The 25,100-nt window shown below is 40.5% G+C and overlaps 3 protein-coding genes across 3 annotated transcripts; 2 read left to right on the top strand and 1 right to left on the bottom strand.

Moving 5' to 3' along the window:
• The first annotated feature begins 4,110 nt into the window (after nucleotides 1-4,110).
• Nucleotides 4,111-5,379, top strand: LOC110200592 (olfactory receptor 52A5-like). The gene is given in 2 exon segments (XM_020975960.2): nucleotides 4,111-5,102; nucleotides 5,105-5,379. Coding segments are annotated over 2 exon segments (930 nt in total). The 5' UTR covers nucleotides 4,111-4,297; the 3' UTR covers nucleotides 5,230-5,379.
• Nucleotides 5,380-15,793: 10,414 nt separating this feature from the next.
• On the top strand, nucleotides 15,794-17,373 carry LOC110200500 (olfactory receptor 52B4-like). Its single transcript, XM_078146616.1, has one exon. The coding sequence runs from the start codon at nucleotides 16,420-16,422 to the stop codon at nucleotides 17,362-17,364; it is 945 nt and encodes a 314-aa protein (XP_078002742.1). The 5' UTR covers nucleotides 15,794-16,419; the 3' UTR covers nucleotides 17,365-17,373.
• Nucleotides 17,374-23,823: 6,450 nt separating this feature from the next.
• Nucleotides 23,824-24,549, bottom strand: LOC110200553 (olfactory receptor 52B6-like). Its single transcript, XM_078146615.1, has one exon. The coding sequence runs from the start codon at nucleotides 24,547-24,549 to the stop codon at nucleotides 23,824-23,826; it is 726 nt and encodes a 241-aa protein (XP_078002741.1).
• Between the last annotated feature and the right edge of the window lie 551 nt (nucleotides 24,550-25,100).

The raw sequence follows: 25,100 nt of genomic DNA, 5'->3' as shown, positions 1-25,100 counted from the left end.
AACAAAAACTTTTCTTCAAAGACACAAACTCATACTCTGGCACTGTAGTTTACCATCTCTGTAAACCTGGGCAAATTATTTACTCTCCCTATGCCTCAATTCCCTCATTTGTAAAATGAGAATAATAATGCTTGGACCCTACCTTCTTGATAGGGTTGTTAGGTGGAGAATGTTTTATACACATTAAAGTGCTATACACATTAAATTTAATATAATTATGTTAAATTATAATTATATAAATTATAATTAAATTAAATTATACACATTATTAATTATACACATTAAATACAACTAATGAAAGGAATATATAAGATCTATTAGTCCATCCTAGCATATGGTCCTCCTTAGGTCAGAGAATGTCTGCCAATACATGTTGCTTTCTTTGTGATCCTTGATGACAGTGATGACTTCCCTTTCAGAATATGCTCAACTCACTTTTCATATTTGCTCACCTGGGGCCTCTTTGTTAAGCACATAAACTGATCCTGTCCCAACACTATGTTTAGATAATCATGAGGCCTTCTGATATAGCATGGGGAATGGAAAGGTGGGTATGGAATATACTACTAATATTACTTCATAATACTTAGCCAGCCACTAATTCTTTTTTCCTCTCAAGGGAAAACTAAGTAAATGCAAAACAGTATTCCTATCATCCACAAAATATCAGCCTTCAACCTGAAATGCAGATTACCCCCCAAATTCCTGATGCTATGACAATGAAAAATTGATGCCTTCCAAAAGACACCCCTTATTTATGGGGATGTACGCGAACAAATAATGTAACAAGGATGGAGAGACATACACACAGAGAGACAAATAGAGATGAAGAAACACATAGTGAAAGTAAGACAGATGGAGATAGAGGTTGAGAGACAGACCTAAATTTAAATTGATCCTCCCTTGTGAGAGACTCCTAGGATTCTATGCTCCCTCATGCCAAACTTGACCCCTTGGGACTTGTAAAGAGGAGAATAAATTATCCTGTTGCTTTCATCCCTTTTGCTCTAGTGTTTTCATAATCAGTGGCCATGTTTTGCTTGGTGAGGTCACCACTTGAGGCTCGTAAGGAAACCACTTGAAACTGGTATGTTGCTTAATCAGGTATCTTGCTTGGATGGAGTATGAGAAGAGGATATGGTAGTGATGCATGACGGAGGAGCTTGTTCAGAAATAAATAGCAAGGCAAATTTATAAGGACCTAACAGGAAATTTAGGACTTCAAGTTTTTTCCTTGTATAATAACATTTTAGGTCTGGAAAGGAACTTAAAAGACCATTGAACACAGCCCATTTACTTTACAGATAAGCAAAGTGAAGCTGAGAAAGGTCAAATGACTACTTGCTCAACAGTTGCAGAGTAGGCTAATGTATGAAGCGGGATATGATCCCAGTTCTGGTCCTGATTCCAAGTTCAATGCCATATCCATTGTGCCACAATGCCATTTGTGCTCATAATGAGTAAAGGAAACAACAGCTACATGCATTGTGGTCTCACAGCAGAGACAGTAGATTTCCACTCTTCTCTGAATATCCTCAGAGAAAAAGGCATCCTTTTTTCCATTCAAAGAGACCTCTTCTTTAACACAGGTTTTTAAAGCCACACATAGCCTTGCTCTTCATTTCTTTCTCCCAGGGCCTTTTTCAAGTGATGAGCCCATAAGTCAGCAATTTTGAGTGATAAACTCTTTGCCTATACTATCTCAGACCTCAATGGACAAAGGCTATGTTAAATCTGTATGTTATACCAACCTTAAGTCAAAGGGTTTGGTACAGGAAATATTCTGTACTTTCCATTTCAACTCCACTCCACCCCCATGTCATCATTTCTGGCTACTGCCAAGAATAACCCTCAGATGCAAGTGACTGCTGTAGAAATGGATACGCTGTTGGCTGCTGGTTCATTGCTTTATCCTCTTAGTGTCTTGACTAAGACATCTAGGTGGCACAGTGTTCATAGTGTTGGACTTAAAATCAGGGAGGTCTAAGTTGGAATCCTACCTTAGACATTTCCTAGCTGTATGATCCTGGGGAGGTCATTTAATCTTCCTCTTTCAGCCTCAGTTTCCTCATCCATGAAATTGGGACACTAATAGATTACAATCCACTACAACCTCCAATTATTTTTCAAAGGGTCTACTATCTAGCCACATCACTGCCATCCTATACTTCTAAACTTGACTTTTAAGTAAACATTTTTTTTTTCATTTTTCCATTAAAATTTCATCTTAGTAGGCTTGGTACAACATTATAGCCCGTTAAGATCTTTGTTTAAAAAAATTCTGCTTCTGATATATCTTTTTAGCGAAACCTGTCATCTATGCATTTATCCAGTTATTGATAAAAAATGTTAGATTAGCAATAAGCCAAGAGCAGAGCCTGGTTGATGAGTTTCTTACATATCCACTTGGGGGAAGAAAAAAAATATAAGCCAAATATATGTGATTTGGGTGACTTTCTCCTAGACTGAACCTCATCTGCATAATCCAGAGTGTAGGATTCCAGGTAACCTACCCTTCCCCAAATCATGTCTTTGACTCATTTCCTCCAACATAGAGAATTGCCTCTGGGAATTCTCAGCATACAATTCACATTTAGCTGGAACTCCTCAGCTGTGGATACATAGGTCTCTGGCTCTCAACATGCATCCATGGTAATAGTGTATATCTAGTACAGCACAGCACCCCTCCCCCACTTAATGCAGAAAACACATGGGGGACTCATAGTAGCCTATAAACAATAAATACAATGCTCCTACCTCTAAACTAAGTCTCATATTCCCACTTTACCTCCCTTAAGGAACATAAAATACTGCAGACTCATGACTCCACCCTTTTGTACAGAATGGTCAGCAAACATACTTAAGTTTGCTAAGTAGGCAGCTTCTCTAACTTATGGTGAAGACTCTGCTTACTCCAGGAACCTATATAGGCCTCCAGCATTATGGGACCACTCTAACAATTAGAGCCTTCCTGAAGGGAAATATTCTTGGCAATTAACTCGCATGCTGAAAATTTAACAATTGATTTCACAATTCAGTTAGAACTGGCTCCAACACACCATTAGTTACACACTCAATAGTCATCCCTTCAAGAGTCTGTACTGTCCAATACCTTCTCTTCCCTCTGCAGATAACCAGAATTTGCACCTCTCAAACATAGGATTGCCAGTGAGATAATTTAGAGGCTGGTCCTGTACAGAAATCCCTCTCCTCTCTCTAGAAGGCTGGGGTTCAGTAACTCCAGCTATTTGGTGGTGTATTTCTACTTCTCTGTAGCTAAATGGTTGAGAGCACATGCTATTTCTATATGCCTCTGTCACTGCTTCTCCTGAGTGGGTTCCAGGAGCTCAGAGCACAGGAAATCAGGATCCAGATATTCTCTATATGCCACTATTGATCCTACTCTTGCCATCTCTTGGTCAGAGAGGCAGCCAGCTCAGGGGCTGGTTGGTTAGGCCACAGTTGACTTTGTTCCCCAAGTACCAAAGTCTACTCTTGTGACTCAAAGGGGTTGGGGCGCAGGACCCCTGTGATCTGAAAATCCTTATAAAATTTTTGGTCCTCCTTCTGTACCAGAGAAGTCTGATTTTTTTTTCTTTTATGAGGTGTTTACAATACCTTATTGTAAAATTTGGGTTAAGTATTTGGTTATAGGCTATATGTAGATCAATGTTAAATAAAAATATTTCTGTATTGTCTGCTGGCCTTTACATGTTGTCTGCAGCTTCCACAAAACTCCCCTCAAAATTCCCATTTAATTTCTTATACTGATCCACGATATATCAAAATCATGATAGGAAAAGTCATGATATGGCAAGCATAACTGTAGTCTCTTAACTGATTAGAGAATGGAAAAAAGAAGAAATGGTTAATTTAGTCTGTTGTCTCTTTTTTATAGGTTCTGCACAAATGAATACCTCATGCCTATAGACAAAAGCAGCAGAATCAGGAACATGGATGGAGATTTCAAAGATTCAGATTCAGATCCTAACATCTGAAGAAGTAGAATGGGCTACTTTGGGAGATAGAGGGCGTGTCTTCACTGGAGGTCTTTAAACAGAGGATGGATAATCACTTGTTGGGAATACTGTAGAGGAATACTGTTTACATATAGATAGTGCTAAATGTCCTCTAGCTAGATATAACTCTGTGACTGATTTAATGATGTGATGTATTTGTAATTATATGAATATACACAATTCTGGTTTCCAAGTCAACAAATCAGAAGAGGAAAGATTAACACAGGCAATAGCACCCCCCAACCCCAGAAGCCTTTTTGAAATACTTTAGCCTCCTAATGGCTAATGGCACAATCTTCATGCCATCCCTACTTTCACTGATTGGGATACCTGGCCTGGAAGCTGTGCAGTGCTGGATTGGAATTCCATTCTGTGCCATGTATGTTATTGCCATGGTTGGAAATTACCTGCTCCTGTTCATCATCCGATCTGAGAGCAGCCTCCACAAGCCCATGTACCTCCTCCTGGCCATGCTGGGGATCACTGACATTGCCCTCAGCACTTGCATCCTGCCCAAGATGCTGGGCATCTTCTGGTTTAATCTGAAGGAGATCCACTTTGAGGCCTGTCTGCTGCAGATGTGGCTCATTCACACATTCCAGTGCATAGAGTCAGGCATCTTATTGGCCATGGCCCTGGACAGATATGTGGCCATCTGTGAGCCCCTGAGGCACACTACTATTTTCACCCCACAACTCCTCACCCAGATTGGGGTTGTGGTGACATTAAGGGCTGCTCTCCTGGTGGCCCCATGCCTTGTGCTTATCAAATGCCGCCTGAAACACTACCGAACCACAGTCATCTCCCACACCTATTGTGAGCACATGGCCATTGTGAAGCTAGCTGCTGATGACATCCGGGTCAACAAGGCCTGTGGTTTGTTTGTGGCCTTTACCATCCTAGGCTTTGACATCATCTTCATTACTCTGTCCTACATTCTGATCTTCATTGCCGTGTTCCGCCTGCCCCAGAAAGAGGCTCGGCTCAAAGCCTTCAACACTTCCATTGCTCACATCTTTGTTTTTCTTGAATTCTATCTCCTTGCTTTCTTCTCTTTTTTCACTCATAGGTTTGGGTTCCACATCCCCCCTATGTCCACATCCTTCTCTCTAACCTTTATCTGTTAGTCCCACCTCTTCTCAACCCCATTGTCTATGGAGTAAAGACCAAGGAAATTAGGAATCGAATGGCCAAAATGATTCACCTTTAGAATCAGTTATGATCTCTGGAACTTTTTGAACATCCTAAAACATTGTTGATAAATAGCTGACTTCTCAATTAAGTCCTGAAATACAAAACCTTTCTCTCATTTTGTCAGATTATCACAATACAGATTGGTGAGTATAACAATCTCCACATTATCAAATAAAAAAGACAGAGAAAACAGAGCAATTGGCTCATAGGGAAATCATTTGAATTCAATTAAAAATTTTCCATTAAATGTTTAATGAGTTCTAGGTGCTTTGCTAGGTTTTAAAGAAGATATGAGTTAGCATTGTAATTTGGGGTTGAATCCCATTGCATTTTCTTAAGACTCTTCTCCCTGGTGGAAAGGATACTGACACAATTGTGTTTCCCTGTGTGAACAGAAAGCATTGCTGTGAGAGCTTGGGAGAATAGAGACCTTTTTCTCTTTTGGACTTTGAACCAGACATGTGGTTCCATACCCCCTTTGGGAATAATAATGGAGAGAAAGAGAAAGGACTTGAAAGGCAGACATGTAGAAGAAGGCCATTTCCCTCCCCTCTTTGCAATATATTCCTGATTTCCAGCTTGCCTTGAGTGAGATTGAGGACACTATCTCTCTGTCTCTGTCTCTATCTCACTGTCTGTCTCTTTCTCTAGGTCTACCCCCACCCACCGTTCTCATGGCCAAAACATACTCTCTTCTGTATAGTATTTAGTGTATAGTAAGGGAATGTGATGAATATTCAATGTCTATAAAACCAACAAAAAGATATGAAAAGCACATAAAAGAGGCACAGACAAAATATATTCCATGTGAGGTCCAAGGAGAATATGTCTTTATTAATAGAAGTGTAGAATTATTAATGCATGAGGGTGTAAAAAAGAAGTGCAATCTAAGCTGGGTGTTAAAAGATGGAGAAATTGATTGGGAAAGAAGACATTGTAAGCAAAAAGCACGGAGGCTGAATAGTCAAGACTTACTTGATATACCTAGAGTATATGAAGGACAGTGACATTAAGTTAGAAGAGTAGGTGGTTTCAGATTTTACAATGCCTATAATGCAGTTAGAGCCATATAAACTTTATTTTGAAGGCAACCGGAAGTCACTTGGAATTTCTGAGTAGACGGATATTATGCTTATAGCTATGTATAACAGAGGCTAGTCCAGCAACAGTGTAGAAGTTTTGCTGGAGATGGGAGAGACTAAGCAGGAAGAACCCAGAGTATATTATTGCAATAGACTAGGTAGGTGGGATTGAGGATACTTATTAGAGTGAAGGCTTTGGGTCAGGAAGAGGCTACAGATGGAAGTATTGTTACAGGGGTAGAATCAATAGGATTTATTGAAAATGAGAGGGAAGGGAGAGGGGAGTGTCAAAGGTAACAAAGTTTTAGAATAGATTGCAACATAGGGAAAGGGTGGCAGTGCTGACATAAGATGAAAGAATCAGAAGAAAAAGCTGGGTTGGGGGGAAAGACAATAAACTCAAATTTGGACATGTTGACTTTGATGTCCTTGTGGGAATTCGAAGTATAGATATCATGTAGCCATTTTCAAGGATGATGATCTGACACTCAGAATAAAGATCAGGTTTGTAGATAACAGATTTTGTAGTCACATATAGAGAGATGAGTTAGCTAAACATGGCACCCACTCCCCTTCCTCATGGTACAGTGTAAAACACATCTGTTCCAAGAAACTCTCTGACCACTGTTGTCAAGGGCACCACCATCTTCTAAGTAGCTCAGGCTTGCAAACTAAGTGCCAATCTGTACTCCTCACTCTCACCCCCACCATGTTAAAAATATTGCCGAATCCTGTTATTTTTTTCCCTCCATAACATATCTTATCTCTGCCCCCTCCTATCCTCTTTGCTGTTTTTGAACAAGAAACTCCATCTCCTAATACCAAGCAGTTTCACTGACTGACCCACATGCCTGTAATTCTCTCATCATCTTCTTCTAATTTCCTTCAAACCCTAATTAAAATCCCACTTCTACAAGAATCCCATTTCTGATTCCCTTACAGCTAGTGCCTTACTGCTATTGACCGTCTCCAATTTATGCTGTACATACCTTGTCTGGTTTTTGTGTATTGTATCTCCCCTTAGACTGTGAGCTCTTTAAGCAGACCACCTTTTGCTTTTCTTTGTATCCCTAGAGTTTGGCACAGTGCCTGGCACTTAGTAGTTAATTAATAAATGCTTGTTGAGTTGACTGATAAAGAAATGGACTTTCCCCCTTAGCATCAATTTAGCTGAACCTGTTTGCTCAGGGATGATCTTTCAGCGCTAGCCAATGACATCTCATCACTGTCCCTCTCTCCATAAGAAATAATAATAGCTCCCATTTATACAGCACTTTAAGGTTTACATAATGCTTTCCTCGAAAAAAAAAACATGCCATTGAGCATTTTAAATAATGATACAAAAAGTGATGTGCCTGACATAGGCTGACTTGCATGGTACACAGAGTAAAGAATATGAACTTGTTCATTGTCCACAATTATCTTTGAAGGAATTTGTTGAAGGAAATATAGATGCTTAGCCTAAAGAAGAGAAGATATAAGGGGGACATGCTAGCTCTCAAGTGAAGGAAAGATTAGATTTCTTCAGTTTGGTTGCAGAAGGCAGAGCCAGGAACAATGCATGGAAGCTACTTGGAAGAGGCTCATTGAGGCTTTTGGTGTAAGGAAAATTTTCTGACCAATTAGAGCTGTCCGAAAGTGGAATGACTGTCCTTGAGTGATGGTGGGTTTCCCTTCTTTGGAGGTCTTCCAGCAGAGGCTGGATGGCCATGGGTATGTTATAGTAGGGGTTCTTTTTCATATATGGGTTGGACTACATGGCCACTGAACTCCCTTTTAACTCTCAGGTTTCGTGATCCTATGATTCTCATATTTCCAAGTGAGTCAGATCCTTGGCTTTCCTGAGAAGGATAATTTTGTCAGACACCTGTAAAAGTCTTGAGCTTATACCTAAGAAGAATGGCAAGGATACTGTTTGCTATCCATGTGTCAAAATGTTTTGGAAATACCATTTCCCAGAGTTAAGGCCCAGCAAGGAGGCTGTGCCCTGTGCTTGGCACAACAACAATCCTTTATGCTCTGGATGATTTCGCCCTTTGGCAAAATGTATTGCACCAGGTGTTCATTCCCCCTATTTCCCAGGGCCCTGAGAGTCAACATCCACATGACTCTGACATGCTCACACTCCCCGTTCCTTGTACTGTACTCCCGTTCCCATCACAGAACTCTGGGTCTGTGTAATCATGACCCCCACAACTTGGGACAATACTGTTTCCAAAGGACCCATGAGAACTATAACTCAAGACCCCAAAATGATTATGTCATACTCTATCCCAGTATGTATATAAGCACTGCCTGTCCCCCAACATGGTAAGCCCTCTTGCTCAGGAGGATTTCCACTTACAAATGTTTTCCTCACTCTGAAACTAAGTAAACTACTGCTTGATTCCTGCCGCCCCTGCCGCTGGCTCCAGCCATTCCCAGGTCAGAGACCAGTCCAATCTGGACTGTATTCAAAATTCTGTTGACACATGTCATTCCCAGCCACCACTTGTATAGCATGCTGCCTTAACTCTGGCCATCATGCTCAACATCCCTGCCCCAAATAACTTTAAACTCTTTCCTTGGAACACTGGGATCTGATCAATTAGCTTTTGTCTTATCTTTCCTGGAACCAGATCTCTCTGTCACTTGTTGCTACCCCCGTTTCCAGCTTCCCTTTGGTTGTCTTCCTCAATTATAATGTAAACTCATTGAAGGCAGGGACTATATTGCTTTCTTGTATTTAGATCCTCAGTACTTGATTGGCACATAATACCACTTAATCACTGCTCTGTCATTTAGTTATTTATCTGTCCTCTATCTATCTTTTCTTTTGTGCATCCAATATTTCATCCTTGTGGGCAGTTTTTCCCCTGATAATATTATAACCTTTTACTTCTTTCTTTTTCATATTTGAACAACTGAATGAGAAAACTGAAAAGAATATTTTAATTCCATCCCATCATAAAATTTAAAACTTACAGAAAAGGCAGACATTCTCAGTTGAGTCTACGAGAGTTTGTTTGACATGCTCATTAATTCATAGGTTTTCTCACAATATTCTAAAGGTCCCATGACTATCACTCTATTGGCAAAAGGCAGTTCTCCCCTCCTAGTGTGTTATATTATTTTAACTAAGGGATGAAATCTGGAGGTTTTCAGATTTTTGAAGATGTTAATTATGAGGCTGCAGCTTTGTCAAGAGGATTATGCCTTTTCACTGTCAATTATGGGGAATTTTTAGCAGCTGTCATCACAGGTATTAAAAAATACTGAGGAGGATTAGGAAGACCAAGACTTTCAGGATCTGGAAGGGAGATTGGCATAGGACCTTCTATCTTTGACATGGGCAGGAATTCATAAATTGGATGCTCTATGATGTAAACATGTGATTTAGAATTGGATCCACCATCTGTGAACTAATTCTGTCCACTGAAAGTTCTAGCACTCCTTACTGAAGCACATTTGTCTCAACCCATTTCAAAATTGGTTTGGGTTCCACACCTGTGATGGCACAAAGTTCTTTACTTTCTATCTTAGGTTTTGGCAAGCTAACTTGGTGTCCATGTTGGTGAAGCAATCCCTTTAGAGGCCTTCAAATAGATTGGCTCTTGAACTTCTCCCAAGTTATGGGCTGGAGACATGGCTTCCACTGCCACTTCTGCTACAGCCTCTTGGGTTGGCCACACTGCTTCCACTGCATCTGTGTGTGCTGCAGCTGCCTCCCGTCCCCCAATGTCCACTTATTCTGAATGATTCTTGTCCATACCTTTGTAGGCTTGGCTGTCAGGCCTGAGGAAGACTGACCCCATATTGCTGAGCTCCTGAACGCCCTGAGGCAACAATCATACAAAGCTTGCTAAGCTTAGGACAAAGCATCATGTTGATGCTGTTTCCTAAATGTTTGTTGAATCGTTTCTCAGTTATGTCCAACTCTTCCTGACCCCATTTGGGGTTTTCTTGCCAAAGAAACTGGAGTGGTTTGCCATTTATTTCTCCAGCTCATTTTACAGATGAGAAAACTGAGGCAAACAGGGTTAAGTGACTTGTACAGGGTCAAACAGCTAGTAAATATCTGAGGCCAGATTTGAACTCATGAAGATGAGTCTTTTTGACTCCAGGTTTGGCACTCGATCCACTGCTCTTCCCCAAACATGTTCTTCCCAAAACCAGGTCCCCATGCCTTATTCCTATTTTTTTGTTCTCACTGAACCCATATATTCTCCCCAGTAACTGAAATCTACTATAAGCCCTCCCCCTTTTCCCATCCATGCCTGATATTTTGGGCTCTCTTCTTGGGTATAATAAGCCTGCTACATAACCAGCTGCTTCATATCCTGTTTATCAGACACTGAGGACACTGGGAGCTGCATAACCTTCAAATATGTGAGCCCAATAAACGTGGTGTTTGCTCTGATCCCAGCAGCATTAGTGTTGATTCCTTTGTAACCCTTCTAGCTTTTTACTGCTTGTGAATACCTTTTAATAAATCCTCTACTGGGGATGCTCCCAACATGCCAGAAGGTCTCTTCTGGTTCATTTAACAGATCAGTGGTACCAGTGTATGAACTGACTTGCTACTGTTGTCTCTGTCTGTTGTCTCACTGACACAAAGAAAGAAAAACAGAATCTTACAGGTCATTTAGCTCTTACCTGAACAAGAATCCCAACTCCAACCCCCCTGATAAGTGAGAATCCAGCTCATACTCAAAGACCTCCATCACGACCTCCTAAAGCAGTCTGTTCTATGTTGAAACAGCTCTGAGTATTAGGGTGTTTCTCTTGACATAGAACCTAATTTGCCTCTGTAACTTCCATCCTTTTTTTCCTGCTTCTCTGGGGCCAAACAGAACCAATATAAACAATTTAATCTTTGATTCATATAGTAGATCTACAAAAACTTCAATATCGCTATTAAACTTTTTCCGTTTCCTATGATTCTCATTGCTTTTATTTGAATAAAGAAACTTCCTCCACTAAGGCAGGCTGACGTATCTGTAGCTTAGTGTCTCAGAGAGTTGCTTAGTCCTAGAGCACTGAGAAGATAAAGGACTTGCCCAAGGTCACATAGGGTCAGAGGCTGGACTTGAACCCTAATCTTCTAAGACTGGCTCTCTATCTACTATGGCATACTCTTCCTAAAATACTATATCTGGAACTGAAGACGTCTTTTTTTTTTTTTAAAGAAGCCTGAGATTGTATTGGCTTTTTTGGCTAGTCAAGATGATTAATTGATGTCAACTATGGTGGATCGAAGAAAGGTCCATCCTTTTTATAGATGCTATCCTTTATCCTCACCTTAGATCCACCTGGTCCCCTCTTAAAGAGCTTTGAGGAGTATCTCAGAGCATCAAAATCCAGCAAGGAAAGTGTTAAGGAACCTGAAATGTTTGTCTGTAGCTGAATGGCTTTAGTGAATAGAGAAAATTGAGTCAGAAATCCCTGGGGACAGGAGGATGGGGCCATTGTCCCTGAGGAATCCAGAGAGATGATAAATCACCCTGGGGCTTCCCCTCCCCCTGACTCTCTAGCTACTGTCCATACTGGAGCTGGGTTCTCATTTCTGAATGGGACTGATTGATTTCCAGACCTGAAATATTTGAGCTGAGATAAAGAAGATGAGGTATGTATGAAATCCTAATAGCAATTAGAACAAGTTTATATTTCTATGTACTTTGCACTTATTATCTTATTTTACATTGATCTCATTTGTCTTTATGGGTATTATATCATTTGTTATTCATAAAAACTGTAGAAGACAGATGATACAAAAAAAAATTTAACTTCATTTTACAGATGAAGAAGCTATACAGGCTAGAGGGTAAAATGACTTGCTAACAAAGTGATTATGAGAAAATGGCAGAGCCAGGATCTGAACCCAGGTCTTTTGATTCCAGACCTAGAACTAGTTCTTACATGATTCCATCCTGTTCTGGCTATTTCTCTTTCCAATTCCCACTCTTGGGAAACAGCCTGAGGAAAGACCTAGGAAGGACTGGGGCAAGAAAGATGAGGAGTGGCAAGGAGGGAAAAGGGTCCTAGGTCCATAGGGTCATCATAGAAAGGTGAAGACCATCTCTGAAGGCTGACATAGATAGAGGAATTATTATCAAAGGTATTTTATAGAAGATTCCTGCTCAGTTACAGATGCTAAATAATTTCTGAAGTTCTGTTTGCTCTGCATTTTGAAATTCCGTGATTACACAGAAGGATTCCTGCTTGAGATTCAAGGACAGTGGATTACAGCTATGGTTTTATCTCTAACTTAACTTTTGTCTCTGTGACCTGGGGCTAGTCATTTCGCTGCTTTAGGTTTACTTTTTTCTCTTGTGTAAATGAGGAAGATGGGAAACAGCATTTCTAAGGTCCCTTTCCCATTCTCAAAGGGCATTTCAATGGGATTGTCTTATAAAATTGTGTTTCTCATTTCCTACACTCACGCCTGGGCTGAGGAAGGGGCTGTCACCCCTGGAGACAGGATAGCAATAGAATGTCATCTGGAAGTCCTTCCATTCTGAGAAAGCCCTGGTTCAGTATAGAATAAAAGGTCAAAGCTTAGCATTGAGATGTAAGTCTCAGGGCTGGTTCAAGAAGCTTAGGTGCATATGCGTACGGATGTGCAAGTCTATGATGGTACAAGCATGTATGTCTGTGTGTGAAAACGTGTCATTGCATGTTTCTGTGTGAATGTAAATGAATGTCTGTGTTTAAATGAATGTGTGTGTGCTTCTCTCTCTCTCTCTCTCTCTCTCTCTCTCTCTCTATATATATATATATATATATATATATATATATGTATATTTGTTAATCTGTTAAATGCAGACAGCTGAGGAAGCTCAGAGTAGTTTATTTGTGGAAAAAGCCTCAGAGAATACTGTAAGCATTGATACCCTTTGACTCCTTGACCTGAACTTCTGGACCATCAGAACCTTCTACTGTCTACTGCTTCAATCATCCTTCTTCTCTCTAGATCTCCCCAGAGACCTTCCACTTTACCCAACCCCTTCAGTCCTAAAAGTACTTGGGAGAAGTCCTCAAACTGGACACATTTCTATGTCATCTGTCTCCAAATTCAACCCAAGTTAAGAGCAGAAGGAGTTAGGAGGAGAGAGTAGGGAGTAGGGAAAGGAGAAAGGGGTGGGAAAAATTATCTAATCAGTCTTTACATGGGAAACAAGGAAGCGTCAGCGACTGGAGCCTCATGACACTGAGCTCTAGGACCTGGTCTTCTAGGGAGAAGAAAGTGTGTTGGGTGATGGTGGTAGTGGGGTGTGTGTGTGGGGGGGGGGGTGTGTGAAGGGAGCCAAACCCACTCCTAGATTTGCTGTTGTTGTTATTCAGTTGTTCAGTCATATCTGGCTCTTTGTGACCCCGTGGACCATAACACACAATGATCTACACTGTCACCTGAAGTCTGTCCAAGCTCATGTTCATTCCTTGCACTATCTATCCATCTCATCCTCTGCCATCCCATTCTCCTTTTGCCTTCAATTACCCCAACATTAGGATCTTTTTCAATGAGTCTTGTATGTGGCCAAACTATTTAAGCTTCAGCTTCAGTATTTGTCCTTCCAATGAATAGTCTGAATTAATTTCTTTAAATATTGGCTGGTTTGATCGCCTTGCTGTCCATTGGACTCTCAAACATCTTCTCCAGCACCATAATTTGAAAGTGTCTATTCTGCTCAGCTCTCTTTATAGTCCAACTCTCACATCCATACATTACTACTGGAAAAACCATAGCTTTGTCTATATATAGCCTTTTGTTGGTAAGGAGAGGTGTCTGCTTTTTAATATGCAATCCAGATTTACCATAGCTTTCCTTCCAAGTAAAAGCATATTCTAAGTTCATGGCTGTAGTCACCATCTTCAGTGATCTTTGAGCACAAGAATATAAAATTTGACATGACTTCTATTTTTTCTCCCTTTATTTGCCAAAAGGTGATGGGACCAGATGCCATGATCTTAGGGGTTTTTTTAAGTGTTAAATTTCAAAGCCATTTTTACGCTCTCCTCTTTCACCCTTAGCAAGAGGCTTCTTAATTCTTCACTTTCTGCCATCAGAATGATTGCAGAATGATTCTGCAAACAGAAGATTGATCATATAGGGATATAGAACTTCAAAGACCCTTAAAGATTATATAGTCCAACCCATCATTTTAGAGATGAAGAAACTGAGTCCCAAAGAAAGTAAGTGTTGGCCAAAATAATACATTTAGTGCAATGCTGAGGTAGGACTTGAACCTAAGTTTCCTGAGTAATAGTCTACTTTCTTTTCACTGCTTTTCCTTACTTGCTTTGCTAAGGTAATATAAGGACTTTGGAGAGATGTCATACTGTCCTTAGCCAGTTAAATTATAGTCATTGAAAATATAGTGTTAAACACACCATTGAATAGCTTCCCTTCTACCACATCCCTATGACCCTGGCTCTCTGGTGACACATTGGCCACTTCTATAATATAAAAATGTCACATGGGGAAGTTGTAGCTTGAAAATAATTCTATGAGAAAGATCTAGGAGTTTGAAGGACTACAAATTCAATGAGGTAACATTGAAAGAACAGCCATGGCATCCAGAATGAGGGAATTAACGAGCAGGCTCAACTCTACATTGGTCAGACTACAACTGGGTGTCATGTTCAACTCTTGCTCCATATTTTGGGAAGGCCCTTGACAAGCTTAGCTGTATTCAGAAGAGGATGAGTGGAATGATAAAAAAAAAAAAAAGATAGGTGACTATTCCAAATAATGATCTGGTTAGAATTGGGGATGGCTATCCCTCGTTTTCATGTGTATAAATATTGATTGCTGAGTTTGTAGCTATGTGTTCATAGTGACTGATACACACCTCAATCCTTATTCTCCTAAAACAGGTGACTCATGTGACTTGAAAGTCTTAACTCACCTGGATATAGGGTACAAGGAGGCGGCCTAGGGACCATGTTAGACCCTCAGGGGAGGCAAAACATTGTCATAGCCTATCTTTGGCCTCTAGCTATGTATGTGTGTGTCCTGTCTCCACAAGGAAAGGGAGCCAGGCTTCTTTTGCCTCCCCCTGACAGCACAGTCTAGTGCGAGGCCTGAACTTGCAGCAGGTATTCAAAATAGACTTATGGGAAAGATGTAGGTAATCAGTACTGGGAAAATCTATTTTGGTTGTGCTGTTCTTTTCTTTACTCCGAAGGGTAAGGTCTAAGAAGTAGGGCAAAAAAGGCTTATATTTGAAGGATAACAGTGATTTTCTGCAGATGTCCCCAAGTTTCACTATCTTGACTTTTGCATTCATCTGAGAGGACTGAAAATATGCTTCTTCCAGCCATAAGCCACTGGAAAGTGCATTGAATTAGGAGGCCAGGTAGCCTGGGGTCTAGAGCTCACTTAGCTACTACATACTTCCCTGTGGGGCCTTGGAAAAAAGTCAGTTAACCCCTTTAAATCTCATTTTCATGAATTCTAAAGTCCTTCTGTGACATAATATTCTACAATTCCTCCTGAGGTAATGAACCTTGCTGAGCTGACACAGGGGATCTTCTGATTGGTCCCCCCACATTGCTGGAAATTTCAGCCATCTGCCATCTCAGGAGCAGTGAACATCCAACATATCTCCTTATTCTACATGTTCACATCTAGTGGCCAAAGAGGGTAATTATATGGCAATGAAACTTTCTAAAGTTTTTCTAGACACTAAAAAAATGTCACAGCTGGAAGAGCCAACTAATGAAAGGCCATTTAGTCTATTCTCCTCTCCCTGATTTAACAGATGAGGAAACTGAAGCCCAGACGCCAGGAGTGACTATTCAAAGACCATAGGTCTTTCCAGGTGCTGGAAAAAGTACATCTAAAATCCAGGTCTCCTGACACCTAGCCAGCAAATGATACACTTTCCCCATTGTCACACAGTTCAGTTTAATTTAACATATATTCACTAAGTATTAATTACATGTACTTCAGTGTGCTGAATTCCAGGAATAAAAAAGACCAAAAAGGAATTACCTCTGCCCTCTGGGATCTTATCTTCTACTGATAACATGAATGCAGATGAGCAGATTCAAAATATCATGAGTGCATGAAAAGCCTTCCCCCATTTCCTGATGTTATCTTTGTCCACAGGAATGTGACTCAAAGTTGACCGTTCCTGGTCATGGCCTCTCCCAACCACACAAGTACTAGTCACACTGTATTCATCTTGCTGGGCATCCCTGGACTAGAGGCCCAGCACTTATGGATCTCCATCCCCTTCTGTTTCTCTTACCTAGTTGCTCTCCTTGGCAACAGCCTCCTTATCTTTGTCATCATCAATGAACGCAGCCTCCATGAGCCCATGTACCTTTTCCTCTCCATGCTTGCTGGGACTGACCTCATCCTCTCTAACACAGCTTTGCCAAAGGCTTTGGCCATATTCTGGTTCCAAGCTGGAGAGATCTCCCTGGATGGATGCGTCACTCAGATTTTCTTCATCCATTCCACATTCATTGCCGAGTCAGGAATCCTATTGGCAATGGCATTTGACCGCTATGTGGCCATCTGTGACCCACTGAGATATGCCACTGTCCTCAGCCGCAGGACAATTGGTTATGTTGGTCTGGCTGTCATTGTGAGGAGCTTTTGCGTGATTCTTCCTGATGTGTTCCTGGTCAAGAGGCTACCCTTCTGTCGCAGCCGAGTACTCCCCCACACCTACTGTGAGCATATGGCCGTGGCCAAGTTCGCTTGTGCTGACATCCGTGTGAATGTCTGGTATGGCCTATCTGTCCTCCTTTTCACTGTTGTGCTGGATGCCCTGCTTATAGCTATTTCTTACATCCTCATACTTCGAGCTGTCTTCCGCCTCCCATCTCAGGGAGCCCGTAGCAAAGCTTTGGGCACATGTGGCTCCCATCTTGGGGTCATCTCCATGTTTTACCTTCCAGGAATTTTCACTATCATCACCCAGAGGTTTGGGCGCCATGTTCCCCTTCACACCCACATTCTCCTGGCCAACGTCTGTATGCTGGCTCCTCCTATGCTGAATCCCATAATCTATGGGGTGAAGACCAAGCAGATCTGGGACCGTGTAGTTAATTTCCTATTTTCATGGGGAAAGTAAAGCTGAGAACTTCACTGGCTAACTGGTGTGGACAGTTTGAATCACTCAGAAACTCATTAGTTTTATGATCCTGAATAATTAAATTAACTTCCCATAGTATTCAGGTCCCATATCTGTGACATGGAAATTATATATACAATACCTACTTCACAGGATTGTTGTCAGGAAAAAATATAACAAACCTTAAAACACTAAATGAATGTGAATTATTTTTCTTTATTATGGGTAGGTGACTTTCCTCAGGTTGTAGAGAACTTCTAATTCTCTTAGCCACTCACTGGGCACCTTGAGTTAAGAGTTCAGCTAATGGTGAACAAAATGACTTTCTATGTCTATGGCAAAAATTGGGTTTCCTTGGACAAAATAATCAATTAGGTGGGGACAGCTAGGTGGCACAGTGGATAGAGCACCAGCCCTGGAGTCAGGAGAACCCGAGTTAAAATTTGACCTCAGATACTTACTGTGTGACCCTGGGTAAGTCACTTAACCCCCATTGCTTCCAAAATTAAAACAAAAAACAAACAAACAAAAAAAAGCAATCAGTTAGGAGTCAAAAGCCACAGGAGTTGCTGGAGAGACAGAATTCCTGCTCAAGTAAGGAGTGAACTAAGATTGTGTTGGTGTCAAAATGCTTTCAAATTGCTTCTGAAAGCTTCTTAGCATCTTCAGTGGAATTATGTACTTGAGTATCTGTGATCCCTCCCGATCTGACTTCTAAAATATTTTACTTCATGGGATCCTACCAATCTTTCCTCTGAACTCTTTGAAATATGATTTGCAGAAATCTAGCACACATGTCCGACTGTGCCAAGATTGCCTCTTTTTCACAGACTCTTGAATGGTGTCCCTCTAAAATTCTAGGCATCCACCTCAAGACCCATTCCTCTTTGTTAATGAGAACTTTATTCCAAAAATATTTTCCCTGGCTATTTCTCTAGCGCTATTCCCTCACATTACCTATTCTGCATTTATCTTGTATGGTCTGATTGATGTTGTTTCCCTATTAGAATGAAAGCCCCTTGAGAATGGGGGGGGTGTTTTTTGCCTTTTGTTGTATCCCCAGTACTTAGCACAGTGCCTGGATCACAGTAAGCTTTTATTTAATAAATACTTTTTGACCGACTGTTTGATTACCTAAACTTGATCCATGTGTGTATAGACACTCGAGGCCATGGGTTTTACTACTGGTTCCTGTCTTAGATTTTGTCTCCTGTGAATGTCTAGATGTCTCAGTTGCTATTTTTCCCTTCTTTGCAGTTACTCTCTATAGAATGTATTTCATAGATTTACATTCCTTCCCCATCATTTTTATTTTGAAGTCCTTTTGATTTGATTTGAAAGACATGTGTGAAAATTGTCTTGATGAGTGGAGTACAAATGGAATGTGAGTAAATAGTATAGTATGATTATTGCTATCTTGGACTGAATTTATGCAAGAGTAGTGTACTACATTGGGAATATGAGTCCTACTGTCACCTGGTTAGAAGATCTTGGTCATAAAGTTTGGAAGAAATTTCCAAGCTGAAACATGGCCAGAAGAGTGCATTCATTTCTCGGAACTCAGATTTTAGAAAAGACATACATGTGCTAAAAAACTTACAGAAAAGTATAATCAAGATGGTAAAAGGATTAGCAAATCTGTCTTACAAGTATGTCAGCCTGCAAGTATAAGTGGGGATTGAACAGGATATGCATAAAATCTTTTCTGATTCTGGCAGACCACTTGTAAGCTTTGGGCATGATAAAGCCTGCTTCTTCCTAGGACTTAGAGTTGAAAAATCCTGTTTTGAGATGATTATTAGCTGCCAAGAGGGACAAGCCAACCTCTCAGTGGACCACTGCAAATTAAATAACTTTGTCCCTGTCACTTTCTTCCCTTCTAGTTGTGATCACGTCAGGTCTGTTTGGAGATGCTTCTCATGAGAACTAATAGGGAATGGGGGCAGGGAGGACAGCTTGTCTTATTCTCCATTCTGACTGTCATGTAGCTATAAGCACAGCCTCTAAAGCCTATGATTGCCATTTTCAAATATTTGAAAGATTTGTCATGTCATTTGTCAAGGAATAAACATATCAGGGTTATTGCTAATGAGAAGAACCAGCTACAATGAGAGGAAATGGCAGAGAGGGGCAGATACACTTGATATGAGGAAAAATGGGGATGTTCAGCTTGAAACGGATGAAGACCTAGAAACAACATTATAGCTGTCTTCAGCTTTAACTCTCCAAGCCTCAGTATCTTCATCTTTAAAATGGGAATAATAATATTGGTATTATTTTCCTCACTGCATTGTTTGGAAGACTTCACGAGAAAATGTATGTAAAGCATTTCTTGAAACCTAAAGCCCTAACTAAAGTATTTTCAAAATTGTCATGTGGAAAACTTCTCTCCAGAGGGCAGAACAAAGAGCAGAGGTAGGAGGAAGTTGCAGAGAGGATGTCAACTTGGTGTAGGGGGATGGGAGGAGACTTCTTAACAATTAGAACTGTTTAAAATGGAATGGAATAGGTGGTCTTAGGATGTGATGAGTTCACCATCACTGCGTCACAAGTTAAATGATCTCTTGCCTGGAGTGTCATGGAGTGATTATGGGTTACACCAGATAATCTTTGAGGTTTCTTTCCACTCTGAGATTCTGTTATTCTATGATTTTGCCTTTGTAATTCTTTCTCCTAAAGGCTTTATTAGATGTCTCTATACATTAACAGAAGTCTATGCTGAATAACATGGAAATAGGCCTGTTGGGTCCAGAGAGAGATTTATTCACTCAATAAAAAAGATAATGAACAAGAATTTGAAGAAAAAAGTAGTATGTATAAGATAAAATCATTTCATAAAAGACCAAGAATCTCCTGTAAAATATGCCAAGCTGTCATCTAACCTCTGCTTGAAGACTAAAGGTGGAAGGGGTAGGGGTGGGAGTGAAGAGGGATGGAAGTCACTATCTTCAGAGACAGCTTATGACACTTTGGAGTGTCCTTAATTTTTGAGATAATTTTACTTACTATTGATCTTTTCTTTTTGTTCATGGTTCTTTTTGGTGCTAGCATTGGTATACAAAGATAAATAAGACACAGCCTATGCTTGCAAAAAAAGCTTACCAAAATGGGTGTGGGGTGGTATGGCATCTACAGAAATAATATGATGCAATATGGAATGTTATGAGAACAAAAGAAAAGCTGACTATTTATTAACTAGTAAGATAGTCACATACCAATGAAATCACAGGCCTTCTTCCTAATTCCTAAGACAGTAATAGAATGTCAAAGCATTGAGAAGACTTTAGAAGGGTACTCATTATTTTATAGATGACAATCACTATGGGTAACCCAACTAGTAAGCACCCTAACTGACATTAGAACTTTTGTTTTCTTAGTCACAGCACAACAGTCCAGAGACTGCATAAAGCACCTGCTTTATGCACTATTATAGACAGTGCATGGTAATAACAGCTGAAGCACTGAACATGTGCCATGTTACAGGAGTGCACAGTCACACAGATGAGTAATGAACAAGGGAGAGAATGTATGCTGTAACCAACATGAATGATTCAGGAACCAGAATATTGGTTCAGGAAATACGTACTAACAAAAATAGTTAGCATTTATTTGTTGTTCAATCATTTCAATCATGTTTGACTCTTTGTGACACCATTTGGCTTTTGTTTGGCAGAGATACTGGAGTGGTTTGCCATTTTCTTCTCCAGATCATTTTATAAATGAGGAAACTGAGGGAAACAAGGTTAGATGACTTGCCAAGAATCACACAGCTAGTGTCTAAGGCTGGATTTGAACTCAGGTCTTCCTGACTCTAAGCCCTACACTCTATCCATTGTGCCACACAGCTGCTCTGGCATTTATAGTGGTTTAAAGTTCACAAAGTGCTTTACATAGATTATGTCATGAGATTCTCATAACTTTGTGAGGTAGGTCCTATTATTATCTTGATTTTCAAGGCAAGAAAACTGAGGCTGAGAGGTTGAACTCAGATCTCTTTGCCTCAAAGTCTATCAACTATACCACCTAGCTGCCTCTCCTGAGTGATGTAAATGCTTAACAGCTAGCTCTCTGAAAAGGCCCAATACACTTTTAAGTTTTAGTTTAATCTGCATTATTAATATTTTCTCCATCACTTTATTTAAAGTCTAGAAAATCAATAAAACAATAAATCAAACCCTGATTTGTAGTATTGGCTGGATTCTGACATGTAAATGCTCCCACTGAAAATTAGACAATTAACTCTTGTGAGCCACTGCAAGATGGCTCACCACACCCCTGAGTTCCAGAACAGAAAGTGAGTTTGGTCTGTGGTCATTAGACAAGGCTTTATGAGGAGTTGGAACTTGCATAAACTTTGAAGGACAAGTATGACATAATAAAGATCCTGGGTGAGTTTTTCTAGTCAAAATCTGAGAGAATTAGAATTAGATCAAGCAATGACTATTAACAGTTAAAGATAAGGAACAATCTCCCTCTCCCTCTCCCCACCTCTCTTTCTCTCCCTCCGTTTCCCTCCCTCTCCCTCTTCCTCTCTGTCTCCCTCTCCCTCTTCATGTATGTATGTATACATATATATATATATGTGTATATATATACATATACATACATACATACATACATACATACATACATACATACATATATACACGTACATGAGAGGGCAGGATGGAGTTGGCAACAAATGAAAAACTTTGGTCCCCAATCAGTCCCCTTTGGGACTCTTCAGGAGCAGTCCCCTTTAGGACTAGTCAAGCTTCAAGTCTTCTTCAAGGGCCTAGACGTTCAGGTGCTCCTGGCCTCCAGGTTTGAAAAGGAAGATGAAAGAGGCCAGCACTTCAGTCTGCTAAAATGACTCAGAGAAGACAGGAGAGGAGCTGGCAGTCTCTGTTATGTCCCTCTATCCAGTTTGCTACTTTAGGGACTTTGAGGATTTTCCTCTTGGGTGATATCTAGGACTCCCTCTCTTGGTTGAGCTGAGTTATTTTTCTTCCAATAGGAGAGCTCCTTCATTATGTACTGTCTGGCATATATTCTTCTATGTATACCTTCTCTTGTTTCTGTTTCACTATGATTCTGATAAATGTGTTTCTTTGCTATTTTGATATGTGTGATATTGGGTGGGAAAGGAGGCAAGCCATGGATATAGAGTTTGGGGTACCACTTCCCCTCCAAAAAGACAAAGCTATCAGAAGGTAGAAGCAACCTAATCATATCTCCCAGATTAATAATATTTAAGGGAGTAGATAGATATACTTATAGCCTGGTAACTCCTCTTTCTGAAGAAAGTAGAATTCTGTTTTCCTACTGGAAGGAATAAAAGTTTCCCTTGAAAAAGAAGCTAGAGATGTCTACACAAACTGACATATAGATAATTTAATTCCAGGTATTGAATAAGTGATGATAACATAGATAACACTGAGTGTGTACATCTCACATAGTAGAACTTTGTGGGTAAAGTGTAAAGATACAGTACCAGAGGCTTTCTGTATGGATGGATAGACTTAAAAGTGCTAAGTTGGGGAACCTGTTATATTCCTTTAAGTAAGTCCAAGAAGCTTTCCTGAAGGTAACAGCATTCAGCAGCCACTTGAAGACAACTAGGTAAAGGGTTTAGTGAGCTGGTAGAATGGAAGATGTTATTGATATGTCTGGAGAGCAGACAGTGGGAGGAAATAGAGGATAAAATGGAGTACCTATTGGTAGAGATACAGAAAAAGGTATGGTAAGGTAATTAGGTAAAGATATGGATGTAGATGGGTTTAAGAATAGGGATCAGCATGGATTTGTAAATGGATTGGAGTTGGAGATGATGCTGTGGATGAGAACAGGGATTTCTATAGTGATGGGTTTTGGACAGAAATGATAAATATTGGCATAGGGTTGGGATCGGACTACAGGTGGGAAGGAGGATAAAAATAAGGACAGAGTTAGGAAAGTGATATGATTGGAATAGGGATAAGGCTATGGATGTGGCTTAATATTGAATGGATGCTAAGATAGGGTTGGGTTGAGTGGAGATAGAACTGGAGATTAGGATGGGGTTGGAGTTGGGGATAGGTATGGGATGTCTTACTTTATGAAGGAGATATGCATAGAGTTAGATAATGGAACAGGATTGAGAAAAGAGTAGGGATGAAGCAGTCTTGAATTTGGGCACAGGGAGAGGACTGGGATGGAAAAGACAATGTGCTTGGATTTGGAGTGAAGATCAGTGGTGTCAAACTCAAATGGCAATTGATCTCTGAACCCAAATATTTACTTAGAAAAAGCCACAAATTAACAGTATCTATATTGTATTATTATTTATTGTGTTAAATATTTTATAATTACATTTTAATCTGGTCCTGGCCTTATTTGTGAGCAATTTAGGCCCACAGGCTACAAGTTTGATACCTCTGGTGAAGATAATTCTAGGTTTGTTGGCTTCCACCTTGATAACTTCCCCAGCTGTAAAAATATCTAGACTGCCCCTTCCCAAATCTGTTTAGTTCTTACACCATAAATCACAGGGTTCAGCATGGGTGGGATAACAACATAGAGGTTGGCTAGGAGGATATGGACATAATGGGGAATACTTTTCCTACCAAAGCGGTAGGCAAAGACAGAAAATACAGCAGGCATGTAAAAGAGCAGTATAACACAAATATGAGTGCCACACGCTCCCAGTGCTTTGAGCTGAGCTTCATGTGATGGAAGATGGAAGACAGTGCGTAGGATGAGTACACAGAAGACGGTGATAAGAATGATATCTAGACCTGTAGAGAGCAAGGCAGCTGCCAAACCATACCAGACATTGACAGAGATATCAGCACAGGACAGCCGGGCAATGCCCATGTGCTCACAGAATGTATGTGAAATTATATTGGTCTGGCAATAAGGTAACGTTTTGAGGAGGAAGACAGATGGGAATATAATGCAGAAGCTGTGTGTAAGTGTGGCCCCAGCTATCTTTCTGATGATGCTGGGAGTAAGGATAATGTTACAGTGTAAGGGTGAGCAGATGGCCACATAGCGGTCAAATGCCATGGCCAGCAGGATGGCTGAGTCAGCCACAAAAAGAAAGTGGATACAGAACATTTGGGTGAGACATGCATCAAAGGAGATGGCTTGGGTCCCCAACCAGAAGATGGTCAGAGCTTTGGGCATGGTGGAAGTGGAGAACAGGATATCAGCACTGGCCCACATGGATAGGAACAGGTACACGGGTCCATGAAAGACTTATCTGGGAGATGATTACACTGATCAGGATTCTATTCACTGCCAAAACATCCACCTACCTGATACAGAAAGGAATAGAAAGCCAGATGTGCAGGTGCTCCATACCTGGAATTCCAATGAGAAAGCAGACAGCAAGGTGGGTAGCAGTGCTATTCAGAGGAGGCATTGTGACTTTTACAGTTTTGGAGGTGAGGTATTCATTAGTCTATATATTTTCACCTGCATGAGAGAAGAAAACTAGGAAATTAGTTATGGGCTTTGGTAAAAGCTATGGAATCTTCAAACAGTGCCAAATTCTGGTTACAACTACAGACAGCTACAGCATGTATGAATAGCATCTTTGGCTATAAACCAAAGACCAGTCTTTAGGTGATTTGCACAGGAAGACAGGATTTGTAAATAGTATTGGTCTCTGCACATGTTGGGAGGGCGGGGGGCACAGCAACAGACTCAGGATTATAGGCTTTGCTCAGTGCATAGATAGAGAGGTAGGAGTGTCACCATATCTGTTTTTTAAT

The sequence above is a fragment of the Phascolarctos cinereus genome, unplaced genomic scaffold (genome assembly GCF_003287225.1).
Source record: "Phascolarctos cinereus isolate Bilbo 61053 unplaced genomic scaffold, phaCin_HiC Scaffold_726;HRSCAF=1367, whole genome shotgun sequence".
Classification (NCBI taxonomy): Eukaryota; Metazoa; Chordata; class Mammalia; order Diprotodontia; family Phascolarctidae; genus Phascolarctos; species Phascolarctos cinereus.
The sequence above is the reverse complement of the archived record's forward strand: the minus strand, read 5'-3'. Positions and strand labels throughout refer to the sequence as shown.

Coding starts and splice junctions, on each gene's coding strand:
- LOC110200553 (XM_078146615.1), bottom strand. CDS start 24,549: ATGTGGGCCAGTGCTGATATCCTGTTCTCCACTTCCACCATGCCCAAA.
- LOC110200500 (XM_078146616.1), top strand. CDS start 16,420: ATGGCCTCTCCCAACCACACAAGTACTAGTCACACTGTATTCATCTTG.